We start from the raw sequence: 26,231 nt of genomic DNA, 5'->3' as shown, positions 1-26,231 counted from the left end.
GACCTAGGAAGCGCTCGGGACACTGAGCAGGATTGGATGCCGCCGTGCTCGGGCTCCAGAAATGCCCTGTCCTGTCTGTCCTCTCTCTTGTCTGCTAACTTCCCTGGCTAGAGTATAAACGCTCTGAGGGCAAGAGCAAAGCCCCTACCCTTCCTACCCGTCGCACAGCGCCTACCCCAGCGCTGAGCACGCCACATAGGAGGTGTTATGAAAGCTTGAGCCTGGGGAAGACAGGCTGCCATCTCACTCCCACTCTTCTGCCCGGACACAGAGCAGGGGAGAACGTTCAAGGCTGAGAGATCATCCCAGCGCAACCGTTCTTCCCGTCTCTGGGTGAGCTGAGGCCCCCCGAGCAGCAGGGGCGGGCCCGGCAGGAGCAGCAGGGGTGGGAACGCAGCGCGCCTCTCTTAGACTCGAACAGAGCCGCGCTCTCCAGCTGCGGCCACTACGCTGCCGCCGCCGCCCTGGGCGCCCCGGACACGGTCTCTCCCTACGAACGCCGAGAAAATCGCCTCCTGCCGCTTCTAGCGGCTGTGCCGGCCGGGCTGTTTTCCTCACGTCGCCTCTCTGTGCTGTGCCACCTGCCCCTCCCCCACCAGCGTCCGCAGCTCTCGCCTCTCTCCTGCAGCCCCAGACTCTGATACACCTGCCGGGGCTGGCGAGTGAGCGTGGACTGTCGCTTAAGAGAGCAAAGTAAAACACGACCCCTGGCCTCCTCGCCCCCTCCTACTGAGATTACTAATAGACGAATTTTCAAATTTACAAAAATGCTCTATTTAGTCAGAGCCAACACAGCTCTTGCAACCACAGTGACTAAATGGAAAGTGCCTCTTAAAGAGGGAAACAAAAAAACAACAACAGCCGTCTCATGGGTGGTGCCACCCAGAGCCCGGCCGGGTGCCTCTAACCCAAGGACACAGGCTGCCCGCTCTCCGCTGTCCTCTGGCAGCGCTGACACCCTGGTTCTTGGACCTACGTACTTGGGCACAGAGCAAAACCCACCAGCTGCTACTGTCTGCTGCACCCCATCAGCCTTGACTCCACGGCTATTTTCTAACTGCTTAAGTACAACCAGAGAGCACCCCTCACGCCCACGCCGGGCCTCCCGCAAAATCCCTCCCAAGGTTGGGCGTGATCGCAGGGGAATCGGAACAGGCGCCTAGGATTGGGGTGTTAACACGGCCCTTTGGGGCGTTCCACGGCTTGGAACACCGTCACCATCACTCATCTCTGCTCACCCTTTAGGTGTAAATTCTACAACTGTGCCACGGGCACCTCTGGGAGGTTTGGGAAGGAAAACCAGAATTGGTCCTAATAACCCACTCTTCAATCGGCATCAAAATCACTCGAGCTTGCGGCCAAATCCTGAGTTCCAGAATTGTCATGCAGTAGGTGTGGGTCAGGGGCCAGAGGTCTGCATCCTAACCAGACTCTCGGGTGACTGCAATGTGGATGGCACTTGGAGAACTGGTGGATTAGGACTCGACAATTCAGAAAGCCCTCTCACGAAGAGAAACCCGTCGATCGCCGCCGTACAAAGGGAATATCAGCGTTATTGCCATTTTACAGCTGGGGCGCCTGAGGCTTGGGAGAGGTCGACTGACCCGCCCCGGGTCACGCTACAAGTAAGACCTGCAACTGGTTGAGCGCCAGAACACACCGTTCTCCGTACTGTCAGCCATCTTCACGGTTAGCCTGGTTATTTTTAAGCCTTTTTACACCGGTGTGACACACAGAGGGACTAATTTCATCCTCCCTCGAGGAGAGGGAAGCTTAGGGAGTGAAACAACATGCAAGGTGACCTGGGAACTGGAGGAGCCAGGCCCGGACCCTGGGCCCCAACCCACTTTCCCTCTCTCTGAAACAGTCACTTCCCCTTGTTCGCAGGAGGCATGTTCTCTCAAGTCGCCAGGAGCCCTGAATTAGCCAATACTGGGACCACTGCTCCCAAGGAAAGTACAGTGCGGGGTTCCTGCCAGCCTCTGGTCACAACGGTTTTGCCAACCAATGAACACACAACCTTGTGTGTCTCTCTTTAAAGACAACGTATTTCATGTACAATTGACCCTTGAACAATGTGGGTTTGAATTGCACGGGTCCACTTATACGTTGGTTTTTTTCCATAAATACAGTATCTGCATTTCCATTCTACAGATCTTTAAATGAACTAAGTGTGGGGAAAAGTTTGTATTGGATTACAGATCACAACACGTGGAAATAAAAGAACTAGAGTTTGAGCCCAGGATTCTATCCAAGCTGTTTCCGCTTCCCGCTCTGGGGGTGAGCCATTCATCAATTCCTTTGCTTTTGAGGCAGAGAGAGCAGTGCTGGGATTTCCAACTGCCTGGGGGTTGGCGCCCCTAACCCCCGAGCTGTTCAAGGGTCAGTTGTATACTGTTGCTTTATGAACACTGAACTCATGTCCGACAGAGCTATACCTCGTGCCTGAACGAAGCTCCTCTAAACACGGACTTCCCACGCACGGCCCATCACAGCCCTGCTGCTCTTAGGAACACTAGACAGCAGGGCCATTTCAAACAGCGAAATCACCAACAGCACAAAAATGCAAGAAAAAAACCGTGACACTGAATAGACCGCAAAAAGGGGCAACTGTTCAGAGCGTGAACTGAAACGGGGACAGAGAGAAGGCCTCCTTGTTTGACCTCAGCCGAGAACAGGCACGCAGGGCATCCTTCACCACCGTGTGCGCGGCCCTGAAAGGCCACGGGAGGGAGGTGCTGGGAGTGCTGCGTTTGGGGCTACAATAAACTGTGGCTAGTAGGCGAATTTGCAAGTCTGCAGTCATTTGGAATCCATCCATGCTGGGGACCGTGCGTGCCTGCGAGTGGCAGGCAGTACCTATGGAGGACCGGAGAGCCCTCAGCGGTCTCTGTCTTGCTCAGAGGGTAGAGCACGGCAGGCTGTCCCCTGGGCTGTCCCTCCCGAACGCTGGCTTCTGCACCACTGTCCCCACTGCATGCTCCCCTGGCCTCTTCCTGGCGGAGGCCCTGGCCCTGTGCTGCAGCCTGGCTGCTCTGCTCTGTGTCCCTAACACCCTCGCCCGGTGGTCTGGAGCCACATCCCCTGGGTGGGGGGGGGGCGGGGTTCAGCCACTTTGCAGGTGACCTACAGAAACAGTTTTTGAAAAACGTCTAGCCTTGCCTGGCTTCTGGGCTGCCTGTCTCCTGTTCAGGAACATCAGCAGAACGTGAGCCAAAGGGAAGCTGGAATTTAAAGCTTCTGTCTCTGCCCTAAGAAAAATAAGGCCCGGGAGTGTACTTTTCATTCCACTCTCTGGTTTTTCGAATTACTTGCACCTTTGGACTATTTCCAGGACTGATCACAGCTGATGTCCTAAACCAGCAGCCCGGCGGACCCCTGGCAGTGCAGGGGTTAACACTGTGACCTCCTTAAGCTGCTGAGAAGTCAGGTCTAATTTTATCCTATAACTGGATCGGCCAGACCTTTTTCTTTTGCCCAAGTGCTGAGGGAAGCCCGGAGTCAGCACTTCTGGGGGCTCGGGAGGCGGCGGCCCTGCTTTCTGCCGAATGCGGAAGGGGAGCCTGCTGGCCCGCGGGCCCAGAGCCAGGCCCTGGGGGTGTAGGTGACAACAACCCGGTGCCAGCGGGAGCTGGGGCCACGTGCTTCCTGCTTCCGGCCGACTCCCACCCCGACGCGCCCGGTACTGAGCTGGCCCGAGCTGGGCACAGCGAAGGGCCTCGGGGCAGCTCAGTACAGGACCCCTCAGGGAGGACGGAGGTCCGAGCTGGCCCCGAAGCCCCCAGCACTGCTCAGCCCGCTGGAGAGCCCTCGCCGCGTCTTCTCGGCCTCCCTCCCTCCCTCCCTCGCTGCACATCACGCCCCTGCCCCCCAGCCACCAGCGCTCCCACAGCCTCCTGTTAACTTCGCCTCTTCCTAGAAAGCAAGGGCGCGACATGCTTCAGGAAATACCAAGGAGGATGGGAGCCTTGGGTTCAAGGTTCAAGGCACAGCTGGGTTCCAGGCCTCTCCCTGTCCAGCTCTTCCTGGCCAAGTGCACTGAAACAGCACCGCCTAGCAGACCCCACTGCCCCCTCCAGGGCCCCGCCCCTCCTCCTCCAGACCCCCTTGCTGGGCTTCCAGGATAACGTTCCTACTGAGATGTACCGAGCGCTCCGCACTCACGGAAGCACTTTTTCAAATCTGTATTTTTGCGCTTGCCGAGGAACAGGTCAGCAGACGCTGCTGTTTTCTCTCGGAGGCAATGGGGCTCAGAGGCGCCGTTAGCAGGTGGGAGTCTGTGCTCGGAGCCCACAGCAGTGCCTGGTCCTCCTGCGCCATGCTGGGCAGCGGGGAGGGGCTGGGAGGGGAGGGAGTTCCAGGAGGAGCGGGGAAGGGGTGCGCAAGTCCGCAGCCTCTTGGCGGGGTGTCGCGGGGGACCAGGCCATGCAGAGAAGATGGAGAATGACGGCATTACCTCCAAAGAGGCCATTCCACAGGGAGGGGCTCGAGATCACTGTTTCCCCCTTTTGAGGCTGGCCCGCTTCACTATCTGAGCCCCCTTCCTGCCCTCTATCAGGTCCGGCTGCAGGCTACTGTACCCTCTCAGCTCCACCTGGAGACAGCATTGCAGACACAAGGCAGGACAGATCACACACAGAGATGGCAAGAGAACACAGGCGCCCTACGGAGGTGGTGGGAACAGTGCCACCAGGGGCAGGAGGCTCGAGGGGGAGCAGAGAGGTGAGAGGTGAACCCCAAGGGGGCTGGTGCAGAGGGCAGCAGAAGTCACGGGCTGGCCCCTCGGAAGAGCGAGGGCCTGGGAGGCTGCAGCTCGGGCGCTACCTTGGCGTGAGTCATAAAGGAATCGATATCGGCCTCCGTCTCACTAGGGTCCTCCAGGGGCCCCTCAGAAATCACCTCCTCGTGCTCCTGGGTGCCATCGGCTTCGGATGGGTCGATTTGGCGAACAACTTTGCGAATGATCTGCAAAAGAGAGGGAGGGGAGAAGGGGCTGGAGAAGCCGGCCAGACAGAGCTTGTAAAGAGCAGGTCCCGGAATGAGGTGGGGGGTTAGAAGCAGCCTTTGTCCCCAGGTGCCCTTCCCTGAGCGGTCAAGATCAGGGACGGCCTCTCACCCCAAACTGGGTGGGGAATTCGCCTTGGGAAGCCTCAGAGGGGCTGGAATTTGCGGGGGGTTCTCAGCGAGGCTCATGGATGATCGGGGTCTCACCCCCCCGGGCCCCCGACTTCTAGCTCTAGCCCAGGGCGGTCCATCCTGCCTCCTGGTGTGCTGGAAGTTTATGCCCTCTGTCTTCCCCTTCGGACTGTGAGCCCCTGAAGGGCAGGGCGTCCCTGTCCCTTGGATCCACCTGTTCCCTATTCACGCATCCAAATATTCCAAGGACGGTCTGCTCTGCACCTACCGCGTGCAAGCAGCGAGAGGTGAGAACACAAACAAGCATGAAGCTCCCCGTGCAGGAGGGAAGACGGGGCCCCGCTCTGACCCAGCGTGAGCCCCGAAGCAACACAGGTCTGTGTTCGACCCACACCTAGCACCGTGCCCAGCACCTGTTAGACAGAATCACGCCTCCTGGTGTAAACCTACTGCCAATCCCATGCATTCCCACGTCCTTTAATCTCAGGAGGCCCACAGGGACCCCCGTACTGCTGTCGTACAGCTGTTTTCAGGGCCAGGCATCACAGGACTAGGTTTGGGGTGTTGCACGGGGCCCGGTCCTTCTGGAACCCAGTAGGAGGAGCTGAATTCAGGCTGAATCAGGCAAAGTGGCCATAAGGAATGTCGCGTCTGGACTGCGGCAGGGGCTTGCCCCTCTGTCAGGGCCGCAGCAAGAAGCTGGGGGTGAGTCCACCGCCTTTTTAAGCTTCTAGCCCGCCTGCCTCTGCCCAGCTCAGGGGGACTCTGCACCCACCTTCTTGGTGACGACGTTGCCCTGCTCATCCGTGAAATGCTCCTCTGTCACCTGCTCCCCTGGAATATCCTGAAGCTCATTCCCCTGGAATTAGAGAAAGGGAGAAAACTCGAGATTGATAAGCGGGAATTTGGGAATAAGGACAGAGGATGAAGAAATAAAGTAGCGCCAGCAGTAGCCACAGTCCCACAGGTCCCCACCCTGGAAGGAAACTGCAACTCGGTCGCCAAACCAGGCTCTGCGTGAGGGGCACCCCGGGGGGTCCCGGGCCCGAGGACAGCAGGGAGCCCTGGGCTCCCAGGAGCGCTGCCACGGCAGCGGGGGTGGGCCAAACAGGGGCGATTCTGCGGGCTTTACGGAGAGGGAGGGAGGCCCCCGATTTCTACTCCGACGGCGCTTGACAGGGAAGAACCCCCTGCCCCGGACGCCCGGAGGGTGACTTGCTGCCTCACTGGGCTGGCTGGGGACGGAAGCGGGAGGGGGCCGGCTTCCTAAGTCCCAGAGCCGAGCTTTCTCTGCCGTGTCGGGGAGTCGGGGGTGGGCCGGGCAGCGAGCGCAGCCCAGCTCTGGCCCCGCGCGTTCCACCCGAGGCCCGCCTGGCCCTCTCTTCCAGCAGGCGTCCTGACCAGCGCCCCACACATGCGAGCGCGGCGCCCGCAGCCCCGGCCTGCCCCCGCCTGGGTTACCTTCAGGAGGACCCGGCGCCGGACCACCCTGGTGGAGATGGTCTCCTCGTCGTCGCTCAGGCCCTCGCTCTCCCCCAGCTCCCTGTCCAGCTCCTGGTGGACGTGCTTCAGCACAAAGCACAGGGAGCCCCGCGCGATGTGCATCACGTTCTGGCAGCTGACCAGAAAGAAGCCCAGCAGCACCAGGGTGACCAGGAGCTGGGTGACGAAGGTCCACATCCTCACCTCCTCACCAGTCTGGCCCTCCGGGGCCTGCGCAGCCAGGGGGCCGCCGGGCGGGGGCCCAGCCTCTCATTCTCCTCTGGGACTCCGGAGGGCCCCCGGGACACCCTCCATTTTCTCCCCGCGAGGGAGGCTGCAGGGCCCCTAGTGGAACTGCAGCCAGAGTGCCCTCCTGCTGAGAGCCCAGCCCTGCCCTCGGCCTGGGTGACGTCAGGCTCCAGTAATTTTAGCTCCCAAGCCAGCTGCCAGGCTGTCCGGCGGGGCTAGAAGGAAGCAGGCAGGTGTGCGTGTCCTGGGCGCTGGAGGCGCGTGTTAAAGTCACCATGTGCGACACCAGCCCTGAGAGCTTGCAGGGGCCGGTGGCCCTGTGGCAGCTAGAGGCAGCTCTGCCCAGGAAAACTGTCCCATTCAGACTCGGGAAAATAAGATGTGTGCAGAACGTGGCTACTTGTGTGTGTCCCTGGGCTCCTACTGTCGTGATCAAAATGATGTCACCCCGCTCGCTCATGGGATGGGGCCGGCTAACACCCTGGAGGGTGCAGGGTTTGTTTCAAAAATAGCCCCGGGTGAGTGATTTGCTCAGGCCCAGCTCTGGGAGTGCAGGCGTCCAGGGAGGGCCCTGGGAGCCCGTGCAACTCCATTAGCCCCTCGGGCCTCGGCCCCCGCTCACGCGACACAGCAACCCCAAATGCAAGCGTGTCACTGGTGTGTCTATTTAAGGCCTGTCCTTAGGGACAGGCTCTTCCCAGGCTGGGCTGTCAACACCAGGGCAGGAACCATGCGCATTAAACTCGCCTCTGCAGAGCTGACTCCCTAATGCAGCCCCAGCAGCTGTGGCTCAAAGGAATTCCCCACTCGGGATCAGGCCGCTCCTCTCTGGCTGCAGCCGGCGTGGCAAAAAGAACCAGGATCTGGACCCGGCACACTGACCCTGTGGCTTCCCGCTGTGGGGCTCAGGGAAGCGGGGCGCCTTCTCTGGGCCTCGGTTTCCCCGGCGGTCAAACAGGGGCGGGTTCAGGAGCTCTCCTCCCGTTCTGAGAGTGCCGGGAGGTTGCACGGTTTGTGAGCCCACCGCTAGGGGTGGTGACAGCAAACACCCCACGCAGCCCGCTGCCCAGGAGGGGCTCTGTGTGCGCTTCACACACTAACTCGGTTACGCCTGCAGCACCCCCCATCGCGTCTCTGATTTTCCCGTCTCACACAAAGGAAACGGAGGCACAGAGAGGTTGATAACTTGCTACGTGAAGGAGTAAGGAAACGAGGGTCAGATTTCCAGCTCCGATCCCGGCACAATCCTGCCTCATCTCCACAAGGGAGCCCCTGGGACACAGAAGCCACACGGGCAAGGGGGCACGAGAGCCCTGGGTCTGAGCCCAGCCTAGGAGTTCAAGGTCAGATGCTGCCCACCGGGGCCGCAGAGAGGGACTGGCTGCCTTGCAGGTTCAGGCCCCCAGTTAGACCCCACTCCCCGAGCCCGTGTTTTTAGAGACTCACTGGAAATACTAGCAAATAGGTGCTCTGCAAACTGTCACCTTAAACAGGGCTCATTATCATCCCCTGGCGCCCTGGCAGATGATTAGGAAACAGCTCACCTACCCTCCCATCCGCCCTAGACAGGGAGGTGCCGGCTCACTGGGCCTGGAGATCGGGAGGTCCCAGACTCTCCTGGGCCTGACGTCGGCCTCCTGGGCCTCAGTTTCCTCACCTGTAAATGAGGCAGTTGGGCCAAATGACCTACAGGGTTTCTCTCGCGGTCCCCTGGGGTGGTCCTGCTTCCTCTCCAGGCCTCCCCTCACCAAAGCCAACCGCAGAGACGCTCCTTCCCCAGGACTCCGGGCGGGGCGGTGTGGGCACAGACCCGGAGGGGGGCCATCTGTGCTCTGGGACAAGCTCTCACTACCGGGAGCGTCAGCAGAGGGTCCCGCGGAACAGCCCCACGGCCAAGAGCGCACGGGCTGGCCTGGGGTTAAAAAATGGGTGCAGCCGCCCAGCCGTCGGTGGTGCGGACTCGGCAGGGACGCCTTCTAAATACTACCCTGTTTAATTCCTGGCAGCGCTTGGCAGCCAGCAGCCCAGGTCATCGTGGAGCCCGCCTGGTCCTGGGGTCCTCAGAGGTGCCTTCGAGGCTCGGGCTCGGACAGGAGCGAGGGGAGTGGAGGAGAGGGCAGCGGAGGGGAGAGAGCATGAGCAACTGATGCTGACCGAAGAGAAGAAACCAGGGAGGCGCGGAGCACATTGTCACGTACGTGTTAAAACCACACGTGCACAGAGCAGCGACGCGAACTTTATAAAAACGCACGAATTAAAAAGACACATTCGTAAGATGTCTGGGATTAACGTCAAGATAACGTGGGGGGACCCCTCGGGGGTGGGGGCGTGGCGATGAAACCAGGGGGCCGCCAGCAGGCAGTGGCAGCGCCTGGGCGCCGGGTGCGCGCAGAGGTGACAGACTGTTCTGTCTGGTTTGGTATCTATTTGCAATTTTTCATAATAAAACTGTTGCCAAAACCACATTAAAATGATGTGTATGGGAACGGGGAGTGAAGATAAAAGCAAATAAATAAAATAAGTAAGTAGGGAGGCCGGGAGGGCGGAGGGTGCAGGCAACTGGAGCCTGTGCTGGGATCGCGCCTTCGGTCCCAGCCTGTTCCACCCGGGGAGCCCACCCGCACGGGCAAGGAGTCCCCAGTGAACCCTGGCGACAATCCTTTCTCTTCCTCGTTTACACGAGGGAACCCGGGGCGGGAGAGTGGCTGGTCCTCGTCCCTACAGACACAGTGGGACCCGAGTTAGCCTGGCCTCCAGGTCTCTGGTGGTAAGCCCTTCTTCCTAAACCACGACGGAAAAAGAAAGCAAACAAAAAACTACGGCTTTGGCGCCGGCCCTGTAAAGCCGACCTCTGACCCTGTGACCTTGGGCATCTGGAGGGCAGTGGAGGGGAGGTGCCTGGAAGTCTCTGGAGCTCCATGAAGGTGAGCCCCTCCCCTCCCTCTCAGGGATCAAGGGGGCAGACACGTGGAAAGAGAAAAGGAGAAGCCACTGCCACAATTTTTAAAGCCGGAAAACACGCCCGGCTAGGGGCCTGAGCAAGTGAGCAGCTGCCCCGGGCCTGGCCCTCTGGCTGGAGCATCAGTGGCGGCTCCCCGCGGGCTCTCACCTTTACCTGGTGGGAGAAGGTGCTGACAGCCTCCTGCATCCACTCCCTGGGGCCCTGTGGTCTCCGGTCCCTGTCGGCCTCGGGCTGCTCCGTGTGTGTGCGCTCCGGTGCAGAGCCCAGGACGTCTTCGTGCTCCCAAGACCTGCTGATGGTTCTCTGGAAGGAGCGTGGGCCTTGCAGGGCCTCCTCCCCCCAGGAGCCTCGTGTGGCCTCTTGCAGATAGGAGACGATGGAGCCTTCCGCATCCCAGTCCTGCAGTCTGGGGCCCAGGAAGAGACCGAGGACACCAGTCACCCCCAGTCTCCGCTCTCAGAGACCCTCCCCGTCCAGAGCCCTGGCCCATCCAGGACGGATCCTGTTCTGCCCACTGGAGGTCGGGAGAGCGTGAGCTATCGCACAGCGACTGCCCTGTCCAGAGGCCCGCGTGGGCCACCCTTGCTGTCCCGGTGGAGAGGGCCACGGACACCGGTGGCGCTGGGCCCCGCCCTGTGAATGGACGGCTCCACGCTCTGGGCTCCCGAGGCACGTGGCTCACGGTCCAGTCATGGGGGTCCCCACCCCGACATCCCACCCTCCAGCCCCTCAGGTCACTCCCACCGCGCGGTCCTCACGCCTGGGCTAGCTGGCAAAATGGTCACCCCTCCCCCTTGAAGCGGGCTCTTCCACGGCCTCCGGGACACATTTGCCTGTTTTTCCCTCCCTCTCTGGCCACTCCTTCTCAGCATCCTTTGCGGGATCCTCCTAATTTCCCTGGCTTCTGACCCTGGAAGGCCCCAGACTCAGTTCTTCTCTGTCTACACCCACGTCCTCCGCAAGCTCGTTCAACCCGTGGCCTTAAGCCCAGATGTGGGTCCCCAGCATCTCTTCCTTGAACTGCAGGTGTGCGTGTCCAACTGCCTCCTCGACGCCTGTCCTTGGGGTTTCTCATGGGCATCGCGTGGGCAGCCCGGCCAAGTCCACACTTAGGGTCTTCTCCCCGGACCTGTTCCAGCCAGCCTCCCGCTGCAGTAGATGGCAACCTCGTCCCTCCAGGTGTCAGGTCAAGGACACCCGTGTCGTCTTGGATGTCCCTCTTATATCTTATTTGCCAGAAAACCCTTTTGGTTCAACTTTCAAAAACACACCCTGAACGCGCCCACTCCTGGCCACCAAACTGCCGCCATCTTGGTCCACGTCACCATCGACTCTTGCTTCCAGCTCATCTTCCTGCCTCTGCCCTTGGCTGTGGCCGGCCGTGGCCAGATCACCTCGCTCCTCTGCTCAAAACCCTCCAGTGGCTCTCCATGCCACCCAGGAAATGCCAGTCTCTCCAGGACCCCAAGGCCTGACATGTCCGGCCCCATCACTTCCCTGACCTCATCTCCAGTGATCACCCTGCTCTAGGCACAGGCACCTTCTCGCTGCCCCTCGAACGTGCGGGGCGCGCTCTGCTGCGAGGCCTCTGCCCTGGCTGGGCAAGAATGCTGGCTCCGCTCAGGCGTTCACATCATTCATCACCTGAATTCCTTTATGTCTTTCCCGCGAGTCACTCTCAGGTGTCCCTGCCCGCCCCGTCCATGATTTCAACCACCCGCCTCCCTGCCTTATTCTTCTGTTTAGCACTTAGCATTAATCAGCCTCTCTCTTTTAATTACTTTTAATTCCATTTACTTTATCTGTTTTTATTGTCAGTCTCCCCACTGGAACATAAACGTCTTGCAGGTAGAGACGGTCTGCTTTGCTCAATGCCACACCCAGGCTCCGAGGCACTTCATACAGGGGCCTGGCACGCAGTAGGCATTCAGTACACACTGTCGAGTGAGTGAATGAAATTCATCTGTCCCCAGGGGAGGGCTGACCCAGGTCACAGAGCCATCCTGTAACGTTCCGTTGCGAGGCCCCGGCCCCCAGGCCTCTGGTCCCTGTCTAGGGACCCTGCTGTCACAGTGGTGCAGTGGGCGGCACACAGGAGCATCCAATCAGCGCTTGTTGAGTGAACGGCCATCGCCAGTGGTTGGAAGGTCGGATTTCACTTTGAATCCTCACAGCTCAGCGTGCCCAATTTTCCCAACGCGTCGAAGGATTCGTTTGGGACACTAAATGATTCCTTGCTGTCTTGTCTCCTAAGCGACTTTGTTTTCCCTCCTGCTGGGGGATGCGGGCCACACTGAGTGGAGCCTGGGGAAGGGCCCTCTTCCTGGGCTTCTGGGAGGAGGATGCGGGTTGGAAGAGGAAATGAGAATAGATTTCCCACGGCCTGGCTGGATCTGAGCTCCTTGGGTGGCCACAGCCTTCCGGGAGCACAGGAACTATCTCCTTGCTTTAGGGAGATTCAGGCAGCAAAGCAACACGGAGGAAAGGGCCTTTGCCACTCCCTTCCTGTGCCAGCCCCGGAGGCCAAGGCCACACCTGTCACTGTCTGTCTCTCTCGCTCCAAGCCCCCCTCTGCACTCAGCCCAGCGCTGGAGTGTGGCGGATGTCCACTGCGTGCACGTGGCCTGGGGACTCTGTGTCTCAGAGGGGCATCAGGCCATCTGCCTGCACTGCCAACGGGCATCCTGCTGCTGGACCTGTCATCACAGGCCTCCTCATCGCGGGACGTGTGGTAAGGAGCTACCCAGGAGAATAACCATCTTCAACAGCTGAAGCTCTGTCCTGCCCCTGATAAGCCCACCGGCCTCACTCCTTCAAAAGGGTGTAAGTAGAAAGGGCAGCCTTATCAGCTCTGTCACACGCAAGCTGTGTGACTGCACACATAGCTTCCCTGGGCCCTGGTGCTTCTAGGTTTCCAAATACGGTTTGATTTCGGCAGTCAACACACAACAGCGACGGGGGCCCAGAGCACCCAGCTCAGCTGTACTTCAGGGTCGTGGCTTCTCCCAGCCTTACAATCTCTCTCCCAAGGATGCTCTCCCCTCTCCCAACACCCTCAGCCTCTCTCCTGCTGGCCAAAAGATGGGGTTGGTGAGGGTGGGCGGTGGGGTGTGGTTCTGGGGGAGGGACTGGCCTTTGCAGACACAGCTCCACTCTCACAAGACAGAGGCCTGAGCGCGGGCTGGGCGGCTTCAGAGGCGAGCTGGCGCCTTACTGAATTTATTTGCTCCAGTGTGTTTAGAACACAGGGTCGGGGGACAGCGGCGCCCGAGTTCCCTCTGTACTCGCTGCCAGGCACAGTAATCCCCTGCCAGAAGCCCAGGACGGTGAAAGGCATCCCGCACGGCGGCCCAGCCCTTACCTGTCCTGGCCGGAGTCCGTCACCCGACTCACGGTGTGGGATTCTGTGATGTGGGCTTGTACCCTCTGCTGGCCTGAAACAAGAGACACTTCATTCCCTGAGCCCTGCCCTGCACCTGTCGAGTCCTCCGGCCTCTCATGACCTGGCAGCTTCTCTTCTGACCTCTGACCTTCCTCCCGGGCAAGCAAATCGATAAGGCCATTTGTGGCATCTGAATCCACTGTGTCGTCCTCCACGAGGTCCAGAGAGCCCAGCACGGGGCCCTGGGGTCCCTCGGAGAGCGCCCCCTCCAGCTTCCACTCGTGGCCGGTGGCGTCCGAGTCCTCGGCCTTGCTGCACTCCAGAGAGGAGTCCTCAGCAGTGACCAATGAGGGCGTGAGGCCCGCGGACCACACCTGCATGTCAGACATCTCCAGCATGGCGTCATGCTCCGTGCCCGCCAAGGGGATGGCGTCTAGGACGGCCACCTCGTTCCAGTACTGGTCTGCGCGCAGCGGAGAGGGGAGCGCGTAGTGCAGGGAGGCGGGGGACAGCAGCTCGTCCTGCAGCGAGGAGTAACCTGGATGGGCAGACAGAGGGCGACATGCTCCAGCTGTGACCTTCCGTCACACGCGCTCACGTGCCGGTCACGCGCGCACAGGCACGGCCACTGACGCGCATGCGCATTCCAGCGGTGCGGGCCTTCCCAAGCCTTGTGGCTTCTGCCCAGGCGCCCGGGCGGAAGAACAAGGCTCTGGGGGCTGAGGAAGAGGGGGCAGCCAGGGCTGAGGGCGGGGAGGGGGCTCCTTTGCTGGACGCAAAGAGAAGAGGTTGGAATGTTTTCTCTTCCAGTCCAGAGCGGGGATCAAGACGTCTTGATCCAGAGGCTGGAGCTCGAGCCGTCCGCAATCAGGTGAAAGCCCCACTGCTCAGCGGCCGCGCGGAAGGCAGAGCTGCGCTCTCTTTGCACCAGCGTCCCTTGGGCACAGCCCTGGGGGGCTCTGTTAGGAATGCACCTCCAAGGGAGGGGGCAGCCCCAGAACCAGGGTCGGTGACCGAGCCCAGCGGGCGCTGGCGAGCACACCGAGCATCCACAGACCTCGGTGCGGTGGTCAAACGGGAAACCGCTAGGTTTGGGACGAGGTCACTTATCCGCAAGCGGTGTATGGGTTCCAGGAACTGTGAATGAGCCAGAGTGGCACAAGGGAGGGTCCTCAGGGCTCACAGCAGGAGGCCAGGTCAGAGGGCGCACGAGGTCCCGGGCACAATGCTGTTTCCTCAGAACTCTGCCTGCCGATCCCGCCAGCTCAGCTGTGACCCGGGGGAAGGGAGCCAGCGGGCCCAGGCCCCTACCGCGCAGCCCCGTGGTCAGCAAAGCCTGTTCCCAAGCCTGTTCCCTGGGGACGGGCTCGGACACGAGCCCCTGATGGTCTCCCGGTTGGGTCTGGTGTGCAGACCAGGATGCTGAGGGAGCAGCGGGTGTAAGTGTGGGATCAGTGGGCGTGTTATGGACGGGGTTCCCTCGGGTGGCGCCTCGGCTCTCCTCCAGCTTGGGGGGGGGGGCGGTCCCTGCAGCAGGGGAAGACGGCCTCTGCCTCCCCTTCGGAGCAGGTGCCAGTCTGAGGGGGGCCTAGAAGGCAAGATTCTCCACTTGGCCCAGCCTGTCTGGGCACCCGGGAGCAGATGTGTGCCCACAACCTCTGAAGATCCAGCACAACCCAAGGGGACCCTGGGCACGGGTGGGGCTGCCCCTGCAGGGTCTCCAGGGACCTTCCTGCCACGTCCTGAGAGGCCCCAGTGTCCGCAATCTTCATCCTGCCATTCAGCCCTCACTGCTCCCCACCCCTGCATCTGGCTTAGCCTCTCTCCTGGCCAGACGGGCCCTCGTCACTCCCAGCTGGGCCTCAGCTCCTGTCCTCCAGCTTCTCTGCTTCTGATAGAACTCTGCTGTCCTCCTTCACTCACTTCTGCAACCAGAAAATATTAACTGAGGTCTGCTTCCATGCCAGGTACCATACATGCTAAAGGGTTGGGGATTATAAACACACACACACACACACACACACACACACACACACACACACACACACGACAGGTTCTCTTTGTCCTCTTTCTTTCACGACGTTTTCCCAACGACTCCAGCTCACCTTGGACTCCCCCATCTTTGAGCCTGTCCTGGTTCGCATGACTGTCAACTCCAAGGACAGGGAACCTGTCTATGCTGTCCCAGTGCAGAGCTTGCAGATGTGAGGGGGACACGGGAGCCAGAAGCGATGACCTAGCCCATATGCAGTGGAACCGAAATTGCTAACGATTACAGGTGTTCAAGGTGCCAGCAACCAGGCCGCATGCTTGACATTCATTCTCCCTTGTAATCTTTCTGGAGAGTTTTCCTCCTGACTGATCTCTACAAGTCTATGTGGTTCCAGATTCCAAAATTAGGAGAACGAGAAACAGACCATGGCGGGGGGTGGGGGGGGGGGTTGGATGGGGGTAGGGCTGTGCAGTGACAGGGACCAAGGGACCCCTCCAACTCTGGCCAAACTAGGAGGGACAAAGAGGAGGAGGGTGGTGGGGGAAATGGGTGGGTCAGATCTTCCCACGACAGTAACACCAAGTCACTGCACGTGAAACCGTGACCTAACTGGGAAACCAGGGCAATGGCCTTCCAACCCTCTGCAGAAATCTCTCCAGATATCTGCGAGCAGAACATTTAAGAATCACATAATTTTTTTTTCTTCTTGAAAGCATTATTCTATTATTACCATTACTAATTGAGCTCTCTTTCCTGTGAAATATATCCAACATGTTATTTTTAATTGTCACGACAACATTATTCCTACTCTATAGATTAGGAAACTAGAGATTTAGCAACTTGCTTAAGGAACACAGTGAGAGTGGTCCTCTCACTAGATTTTGCCATTAATGTATTTTAAAGATAGCTTCATGGAGGTATAGTTGGCATACAATAAATCCACATATTTAAAGTAGATAATCTGATCATTTCTGATACAGGGAAACACCCATGAAACCATCACCACAGTAAAGAGAAGGGCCATTCATCATCCCTGAAAGGTTTCCTCAGGATTCTTTGTAACCCTTCATTCTGCGACCCCACTCCCAGGTAACCACTAATCTGCTTTCTGACACTATATATTACTTGCATTTGCCAGAATTTTATATAAATGGAACTATACAGTGTGGAATCTTTTTGTCTTTTTTTTTTTTCACGCAGCCTAATTTCATCCATGTTGTTGCATGTATTGGTAATTCATCCATTGTTATTGCTGAATGTCCAGATCACACTGTAGGTATATGTTTAACTTTTTAAGAAACAACCAAAGTTTTTTCCAAAGTGATTGTCCCATTTACTTCCCCACGAGCAGCGCACGGGCTCCCAGTTCCTCCACATCCTCCTCAACACTTGGTATGTTTTTTGTTTTTTTTGTTTTTTATTCTAGCTCTTCTTATAGATGTGTAGTGTATCTACTTATAGTTTTAATTTGTATTTCTCTGATGACTAATGATGCTGAGCATCTTTTTGTGTGCTTAGTTGCTATTTGTCTATCTTCTGGGTTAAGTTCAAATCTTTTGCTCACTCTAAAACTTGGGTTGTTTTCTTATTATTGAGTTTTGAGAGTTCTTTATGTATTGTGGATACAAGTCCTATATCAGATGATTATTTGCCAATACTTTCTCCCAATCAGTAGCTTGTTATTTTTGTTCTTCATTTTTTTAAACAGTGCATTTTAAAGTGCAGAAGTTTTAAATTTTGATGAAGTCCAACTTATCCATTTGTTCTTTTATGGATTGTACTTTTGGTGTTGCACCTAAGAAATATTTGCCTTATGCAAGATCTCTAAGGTTTTCTCTTATGTTTAACCAAGAATTTTTATAGTCACAGGTTTTACATTTAATCTATGATCCATTTTGAGGTAATTTTTGTATGTGATGTAAGATGTGAATCCCAGTTCATTTCTGTATATGAATATCCAAGTGTTCCAGCACCCATGTTGTAAAGATTATCCACTGAATTGCCTTTGCACCTTTGCTGAAGATCAGTTGTTCCTATATGTGTGGTTTTATTATTTCTGGATTCTATTGTGTTCCACTGACTTATCTGTCTTTATGGCAATACCACACTGTATTGATCACTGTAGCTTTGTAATAAATTTTGAAGTCAGTGTAAGTCCTCCAACTTTGTTCTTTTTCAAAGCTGTTTTGGATGTTCTAGGTCTTTTCCATATGAATTTTAGAACCACTTTGCCACTTTCCACAGAAAAGCCTACTGGGATTTTGACTGGGGTTGCATCAAATATATAGATTGTTTCAGGGAGAACTGACAAAGTATCGAGTCTTCTGACCCATGAACACGGGTGTATCTCTACATTTATTTAGGTCTTTTTAAATTCCTCTGGGCAACGTTTTGTAGTTTTCAATGTGTGTCTTCCACATCTTTTATCAGATTCAGCTCCAAGTGTTTCAATTTTTTTCAATGCTATCCTAAAGGGTATTCTTTTTTCAATTTCAATTTCCACTTGTTCATTCCTCGTATACAGAATTCAATTGATTTTTTTTTATATACTGAAATTGTATCCTGCAACCTTACCAAACTCATTTGTTAGATTCCATTGGATTTTTATATATATCATGTTGTCTGTGAACAAAGACAGTTTACTTCTTCCTCTCCAATCTGGCTGCCTTTTATTTCTCTTACTTGCCTTATTGTACCGGCAGCACCTTTAGGACAAGGTTGAACAGAAGCCGGGGGAGCAGACATCATTGGCTTGTTACTGCACTTAGAGGGAAAGCACTCAGTCTTTCACCATTAAGTGTAATGCTGGCTTCAGGTTTTTTGTAGGTGCCCTTTAGGGCTCTGCTATCAGACTCTCCAATTTGGGGGACAGCGATTTGCCCTAAGTCCTCACTTCTCTTACAGACCCTAGAAGGGTTACTGATTTTTCAAACCGTGTAGCTTTTTACTTGTTGTTAGCATGGAGTGGTGACATCCAAGCTTCTTACATGCAGAACCAGATACTGATTTATTTTAGAATATTCAATCATTTTGCATTCCTTGGATAAACCCCACTTGGTCATGATGCACTATCCTTTTATATAGTGTTGGATTTGACTTGCTAATATTTAGTTTAGATTTTTTTGCATAAATGTTCAAGAAGGATATTGGTCTGTAGTTTTCCTGTAATGGCTTTCTTTTTTTTGACCAAAAATGTAATGCTGGCCTCATAGAATGAGTTGGGAAGCATTATGTCCTTTACAATTTTCTTAATGAGTTATTTCTTCCTTAAATGTCTGGTAGCATTCACCACTTAAGTCCTCTAGGCTTGGAGTTTTCTTGGTGGGAATATTGGTTTTTTAAAAAATTTATTTTATTGAAGTATAGTTGATTTACAATGTTGTGTTAATTTCTACTGTACAGCAAAGCGATTCAGTTATACATAAATGTACATTCTTTTTCATAGTTTTTTTCTATCATGGTTTGTCACAGGATATTGAATATAGTTCCCTGTGCTATACAGTAGGACCTTGTTGTTTATCCATTCTATACATAATAGTTTGCATCTACTAATCCCAGCCTCCCATCCACCCTTCCCCCACCCTCCCTCCCCCTCGGCAACCACAAGTCTGTTCTCTATGTCTGTGAATCTGTTTCTGTTTCATAGATACGTTCATTTGTGTCATATTTTAGATTCCACGTGTAAGTCATATGATGTGGTATTTGTCTTTCTCTTTCTTTTTAAAAATAAATTTATTTATTTATTTATTTATTTATTGGCTGCATTGGGTCTTCGTTGCTGTGCGCGGGCTTTCTCTAGTTGCGGTGAGCGGGGGCTACTCTCCGTTGCCGTGCGCGGGCTTCTCATTGCAGTGGCTTCTCTTGTTGCAGAGCACGGGCTCTAGGCGCGTGGGCTTCAGTAGTTGTGGCTCGCGGGCTCTAGAGCACAGGCTCAGTAGTTGTGGTGCATGGGCTTCGTTGCTCCACGGCATGTGGGATCTTCCTGGACCAGGGCTCGAACCCGTGTCCCCTGCATTGGCAGGTGGATTCTTAACCAATGTGCCACCAAGGAAGCCCCCTGTCTTTCTCTTTCTGACTTACTTCACTTAGTATGATCATCCCTAGGTCCATCCATGTTGCTGCAAATGGCATTATTTCCTTTTTTTAGGGCTGAGTAATAGTCCATTGTATATATGTACCACATCTTCCTTATCCATTCATCTGTCAATGGACACTTAGTTTGCTTCCATGTCTTGGCTATTGTGAATAGTGCTGCAATGAACATTGGGGTGCATGTATCTTTTCAAATTATAGTTTTCTTCAGATATATGCCCAGGAGTGGGGTTGCAGGATCATATGGCAACTCTGTTTTTAGTTTTTTGAGGAACCTCCATACTGTTTTCCATAGTGGCTGCATCAATTTACATTTTGGTGGGAATGTTTTAAATTATATATTTAATTTCTTTCATATATTCAGAGTGTTCATTTCTTCCTACATGAGCTTTGATAGTTTGTGTTTTCCAAAGAATTTGTCAATTTCACTTACGCTTTCAAATTTGTTGGAATAACATTGTCATAATATTCTCTTATTATCCTTTTGCTACCTATAGAGTCTTTGGTGATGTTGCCTCTCTCAGTCTGGCTGGATACTTATCAACTTATTGATCATGTCAAAGAACCAGCTTTTGACTTTATTGATTTCCCCTAGTGTTTTCTGTTTTCAACTTCACTGATTTCCACTCTGATCTTTATTATCTCCCTTCTGCTTACTTTGGCTTCTTTTTCAAATATCTTAAGATATTATAAAGCTGAGGTCACTGACTTGAGAACTTTTCTCTTTTTTAATGTGGACATTTAGTGCTATAAACTTCTCCCTAATACTGCTTTACTGGCATACCATACATTTTGATATCTTGATTCAAAATACTTTCTAATTTCCCTTTTGTTCTCTTCTTTGACCCATGGGTTATTTAGAAGTGTATGATTTAGTTTCCATATGTTTGAGATTTCCCATGTAGCTTTCAGTTATTGACTTATAATTTAATTTCACTGTGGTCAGAGAACATACTTTGAATGACTTGAGTTCTTTTATATTTATTGAGACTTACTTTATAGTCTATAACATGGTCTATATTGGTTTGTTCTAGGTGCAATTGAAAAGAATGTGTATTCTGTTGTTATTGGGTGGAATGTTCTACCCATTCCAATTCCTAATGTCAGTTAGGTCAAGATGAATGACAGCGTTGTCAAATCTTCTATATGGTTACTCATTTTTCTACTTGCTCTATCAATGATCAAGATGGGGTATTGAAATCTCCCACTGTAACTGTGGTTTTGTCTATTTCTCATTGTGCTTTTCTGTTTTTGTTTCATGTATTTATAGCTATATTACTGGTGCATAAACATTTAAAGATTGTGATGCCCTCTTCATGAACTACTTATTATTATGAAATTATTTTCTTTATCCCTGGTAATATTCTTTGTTCTGAAATCTACTTGTCTGATATTAACATAGCCACTTCAGTTTTCTTTTGATTAGTGTTAGCACAGTTTATATTTACTCATCTTTTTACTTTTAAGGAATTTGTGTTTTTATATTCGAAAGGCATTACTTATAGGCAGTATATATTTGAAATTTACCTTTATATCCAGTCTGACTATCTCTGCCTTTTTTTCTTTAATTAATTAATTTTGGCTGCATTTGGGTCTTAGTTGCTGTGCTCAGGCTTTCTCTAGTTGCAGTGAGCAGGGGCTACTCTTCGTAGCTTTGCATGGGTTTCTCATCGCAGCGGCTTCTCTTGCTGCGGAGTGTGGGCTCTACGTGCATGGGCTTCAGTAGTTGTGGCACGTGGGCTCAGTAGTTGTGGTTCACAGGCTTAGTTGCTCCGTGGCATGTGGGATCTTCTCGGACCACAGATTGAACCCGTCTCCCCTGCATTGGCAGGAGGATTCTTAACCACTGTGCCAGCAGGGAAGTCCCTATCTCTGCCTTTTAATGTGGGTTACTTAGGTCATTTACATTTAATGAGATTATTAATATGGTCAGGTTTAAACCTGTCATTTGCTAATTTCTACTTTCGTCCCATCTGTTTTCTTTTTCCTCTTTTGGATTAATTGAAATGTTCCATTTTATCTATTTTGATTGCTTATTAGCTATAATTCTTTGATTATTTTAGTAGTTGCTTTAGGGCTTTTAGTATACATCCTTAAACTATCACAGTCTACTTTTAAGTGATGTTATATAACGCTTGGCATATAGTATAAGGACCTTACAATAATATACTTCCATATTTCTCAAATTTTTCAACTTTTGTACCATTGTTGTAATATATTTTACTTTTATACATGTTATAAACGCAACATTATATTGTTATTTTTGTTTAAACAGTTATCTTTTAAATAGATTTAAATAACAAGAAAATTATGTATTTATTCTTATAGTTAACATTTTTGGCAGTTCATTCCTTCACGTAGATCCGTATTTCTGTATGGTATCGTTTTTGGCCTGAAGGATTTTGTTTTTAAACTTTTCTTGTAGCAGGCACCTCCTGGTGATGAATTTTCAGGTTTTGTGTGTATGGAAAAGTCTTTATTTGCCTTCATTTTTGGAAGTTATTTTTGCTGGGTATAGAAGTCTATGTTACTTTATTTGTTTTTTTTTTTGCGGTACGTGGGCCTCTCACTGTTGTGGCCTCTCCCATTGTGGAGCACAGGCCCCGGATGCACAGGCTCAGCGGCCATGGCTCATGGGCCTAGCCGCTCCGCAGCATGTGGGATCTTCCCGGACTGGGGCACGAACACGTATCCCCTGCATCGGCAGGCGGACTCTCAACCACTGCGCCACCAGGGAAGCCCCTACGTTACTTTAGAGATGTGTTTCTTTCAAGATGTGTTCTACTTTAAAGATATTGTTCCACTGTCTTACTTCCATTGTTCCTATGAGAAATCTTATGTAATCCTTATCTTTATCCCCTTATATATAACGGGTCTTGCTTTTTTCCTCTGGCTACTTTTTAACCTTTCTCTGTTACCGGTTCTGACCAATTTGTTTAAAATGTGCCTTGGTATAGTAGTTTCCATGTTTCATGCGGTTAACTGAACTTCTTGGATCTGTGTCTTTATACAGTTTTTGTCAAATTGGAAAATTCTGGGCCATTAATTCTTCAAATACGTTTTCAGCCCCCTTCTCTGCTGGAAACTCTAATTTCACAAATATTAGGTCACTTGATTTCCCCACATCTCACTGATGCTTTTTTTTTTTTTTTCCTGTGTTTCATTTTGGAGTTTCTATTGCTATGTTGCCAAGTTCCCTTCTTCTGTAATGTCTAATCCCATTCAGTGTACTTCATTCATCCTATACCTTATAGTTTCATCTCTAGGAGATTGGTTTGGGTCTTTAAAAAATATCTTCCAGGGCTTCCCTGGTGACACAGTGGTTAAGAATCCACCTGCCAATGCAGGGGACACGGGTTCGAGCCCTGGTCCGGGAAGGTCCCACATGCCACGGAGCAACTAAGCCCGTGCGCCACAACTACAGAGCTTGCGCTCTAGAGCCCATGAGCCACAACTACTGAGCCCACGTGTCACAACTACTGAAGCCTGCAAGCCTAGACCCCATGCTCCACAACAAGAGAAGCCACCACAATGAGAAGCCTGCGCACGGCAACAAAGAGTAGCCCCCGCTCGCTGCAACTAGAGAAAGCCTGCGCGCAGCAACGAACACCCAACGCAGTCAAAAAAAAATAAAATCTTCCAAGTCTCTACTTGACTTTTTAAACATCTGAAATAGTTATAACTGTTTAACCATTCTTGTCTGCTAATTCTAATATCTGCGTCAGTTTCAGTTGATTGATTTTTCTCCTTATTATGGGTTGTGTTTCCCTGCCTCTTTGTTATGTATGTCTGGTAATCTTTAATTGGATGTTGTGACTTTTATCTAGTTGGGTGCTGGGTATTTTTGTATCCCTGTAACAATTCTTGAACTTTGTTCTGTTATGTAGTTGAGCTCCTTGGAAACAGTTCGATCCTTCTGAGTTTTGCTTTCAAGGTTTATTAGGTAGGAGCATTGATCAACCTAGGGCTAATCACTCTCCATTTCTGAGACAGGACCATTCTGTGTTCCCTATGCAGTGTCTGTGAACGATCAGTCTGACGGTTGGGAATAGATGATTAACATTCAACCAAAACTTGCGGGGGACCTTCTGGAGGTCTCCAGAGCTCTCTCTCTGTGCAGCTGTCTCTCTAGGGAACTCTAGCTGCCCTGGTGTCCTTGGACTCCCAGCGACTTCTCCTTAACCAGGGAGTCTTCTTGGATTTCTCTTCCTTCTGCCATGACTTAGAAACTCTTTCGAGGCAGTGATCTAGGCAACTGTAGGGTTCACCTCATTTATTTTCCATGTCTCATAGATCACTGTCCTTTGCTGCCTGATGTCCAATGTCTCGAAAACCGTTGTTTCATATAATTTGTCCATTTTTTGCTTGTTTCAGGCAGGAGCGTATATTCAGTCCCTGTTGCCTTATCTTGGCCAGAAGTGGAATGCATCTCAGACAGCCCCTCAGATATGGCTGGATAAACATGTTCACTCCTGGGAATCTCAGTAAGACTTGATAAAGGCTGAGAGAGGGTAACTCTGCTGGTCACAGAACACCCGAGGCTCATTCTTGGTGACTTTTCCACCTTGAAACTTCCTGGGGTTCATGTGAATGGAATTTCACCGAAGCAAAAATGTGTCCATGAAGAGAACTTGTGCAAGCCTCCCCCAGGACTTCTTTCTGCCTTGTGTTTTGTCCTGGAGGCCCTCCCCTGGTCGCAGTGTTTAGGGGCTATGCCCCTGCTCCCTCTCAGTCTCCAGAAGACCCCACTGACCCCACTCTCAGCCCCGCAAGCGTGGATCTGGGGCTGTAGGTGTCCATACTCAGTGGAGCGGGGATTACTACTGATAGGGGTCATACTCATCGAGGACCATCTCACACGGTCTGGGGTGGACCACAGCACAGGAAGGTTTGCTGAGTCCCCTGGGTTGAGCTCCAGAAGTGCCTGTCTCTCTGGCAGTCTCACGTGGCCCTGCCATACCTGGGTCACCAGCCCATCCCTCAGTCTAGAGCTCTCCCCTCTGAGGTTGCCTTTTGGAGAAATCAGGTAACAGGCAGCCAAACACACAGCTTTGGAGCAGAGCCGTCCAGCAGTGGCCCCCCCCACCCCCAGCCTCCCCTCATCTGGGCTGTCACACTGGGTCTCTGTTAACCTAGGCCTAATGCTGCCCCCACTAGTTTGATGTCAGCAGCAAACCAGACAAGGGTGGCCAGACAACCCTAACTCAGGCAGGAGCCGCACTTCACTAGCTGTGTTCACTAAGAGTCCGTAGAAATGAGACATATTGTATTTCCAAGTAGACATTGTATCCAACTCATCAAACCAAATGGAGTTGACCAAACAGGATGTGAGATGTCCATTTTTTCCTTTTACATGAGAAATCTGTTTTATTTTGAGGAACATGCTTTTTTTTCGCTCCATGGGGAATTTTTTTTTTCATGTTTATTCCAAGGGCCTGGGGTAGTTCCCTCCTGTGCAAGAGAAGCAAACTGGCTTTTTGACTTAAAGCCCCTTCTGCTTTGGCCAGTCCAGGCAAACACAGCAAGAAGAGCCAGGAAGGAAGGACAAGAGACCTCAGGTTCCTATCTTCCTGACACCACAGAGCAACCAGTCACTGCCCCGAGTGCCCACAGGGAGGCTGAGACGAGCAGAGAATGAGGTAAAGCACAGAGGAGGCAAGGTACCGCCGTGGCCATCGGCGCAGAGGCCCAGCTGGCCCAGGACAGAAAGCCAGAGGAAGCGCAGGAGGCTGCTGTCCCCCTGTCCTTCCACCTCTGATCCCTCCTGCCCCTTCTCTCCGGGCCAGAAGGGCACCCAGAGGTGGGATGGTCTTCCTGGGACTGGAAAGAAGGCAGGAAAAATACACAGAAGCCAGCTCTGGTGCCCAGAAAGGCAGGATGGACCGAGCGGGCGTCTGTTTCTGAGTGTCTGCTCCGGCCTGGGGGAGCGTGCACACAGGGCACACGGCCTGCGTCAGCCGGGACACCTGCTGGATGAGGGGGTTCAGAAGGGCTGACAGACGACAGAGCAGCCAGGAAGCACAGAAGCATTCAGAGTGTGACGTCTGCAACCAAAGCAGGGGAGGATCCCTTGTAAACTTGGTAGATCTTGTGACCCCTCTGTTCCACACCTACAGCGGCTCTCCATCACCCTCCCAGTAAAACCAGTGTCCTCAGGATGGCCTGGAAGAGCCGCCCTCCTGCTGCCCCTGCCCTTCCTTCCTCCCCTCTGGCCCCTCACTGTTCTGTGGATGCTCCAGGCACGCCCGCTCAGGGCCACTGCCCGGGATGCTTGTCTGGGTGCTCTCTCCAGAGTTTGCACGCCCACTCCCTCCTCTCCCCCCAGGCTTTGTTCAGATGCTACCCACTCCCACCCCACTATGTAATCCCCCAAGCCCAGCACTCTGATCCCCCTGGCTTGAGTCTGTTTTTTTCCCACCATCTACCTGCTAGCGCATTATACAATTCACTTACATATCATATTTTTGTTTGCCTCTCTACACAAAAGGTAAGCTCCATGAAGGCAGAGTTTGGGACTTTTCTTTCTTTTTTTTTTTTTTTTTTTGTCTGTTTGAGAACTGACTTATCTGCCCTGCTTAGAATAGCCCCTGGTGGCATGTGGCAGGTGTTCAGAAAATATTTGCCAAAAGAGCTGACCAACTGCATAGCCTTTCCAGTCACGGAGCACAGGACCCAGGCCCACGGGGGTTCGAACTCTGCTTAGGCGTTAGATGAGAGTCTCCAGGCCCAACTGGAATCCTGAGGCCAGCGGAGACATTCATAAACACCTGGGTCCGTAACTGCCCTTTTAAACAGTTTTTTTATTGTGATAAGAACACTTGACATGGGATCTGTCCTCTTGACAGATTTTTTTTTTTTTTTTTTTTTTTTTTTTTTTTGTGGTATGCGGGCCTCCCTCTGTTGTGGCCTCTCCCGTCGTGGAGCACAGGCTCCGG

The 26,231-nt window shown here is 52.9% G+C and overlaps 1 protein-coding gene across 3 annotated transcripts in view; it reads right to left on the bottom strand.

The window, feature by feature from the left end:
- Positions 1–26,231, bottom strand: part of ANK1 (ankyrin 1) — a 100,205-nt gene that overhangs the window by 1,826 nt on the left and 72,148 nt on the right. Inside the window, exons 38-41 of one of the 3 annotated variants that reach the window (XM_055080976.1) lie at positions 13,191–13,749; positions 9,977–10,235; positions 5,912–5,995; positions 4,825–4,965 (exon numbers count right to left, since the gene is read on the bottom strand). In XM_055080976.1, coding sequence (XP_054936951.1) covers positions 4,825–4,965; positions 5,912–5,995; positions 9,977–10,235; positions 13,191–13,749 — 1,043 coding nt within the window. Of the gene's footprint in view, positions 1–4,456; positions 4,595–4,824; positions 4,966–5,911; positions 5,996–6,597; positions 6,817–9,976; positions 10,236–13,190; positions 13,750–26,231 lie in introns of those variants that run through there. The other 2 variants (XM_024131421.3, XM_007127009.3) reach the window with 2 other exon arrangements.

The sequence above is a fragment of the Physeter macrocephalus genome, chromosome 20, assembly GCF_002837175.3.
Source record: "Physeter macrocephalus isolate SW-GA chromosome 20, ASM283717v5, whole genome shotgun sequence".
Lineage (NCBI taxonomy): Eukaryota > Metazoa > Chordata > Mammalia > Artiodactyla > Physeteridae > Physeter > Physeter macrocephalus.
This window is presented reverse-complemented; position numbering and strand designations above follow the sequence as displayed.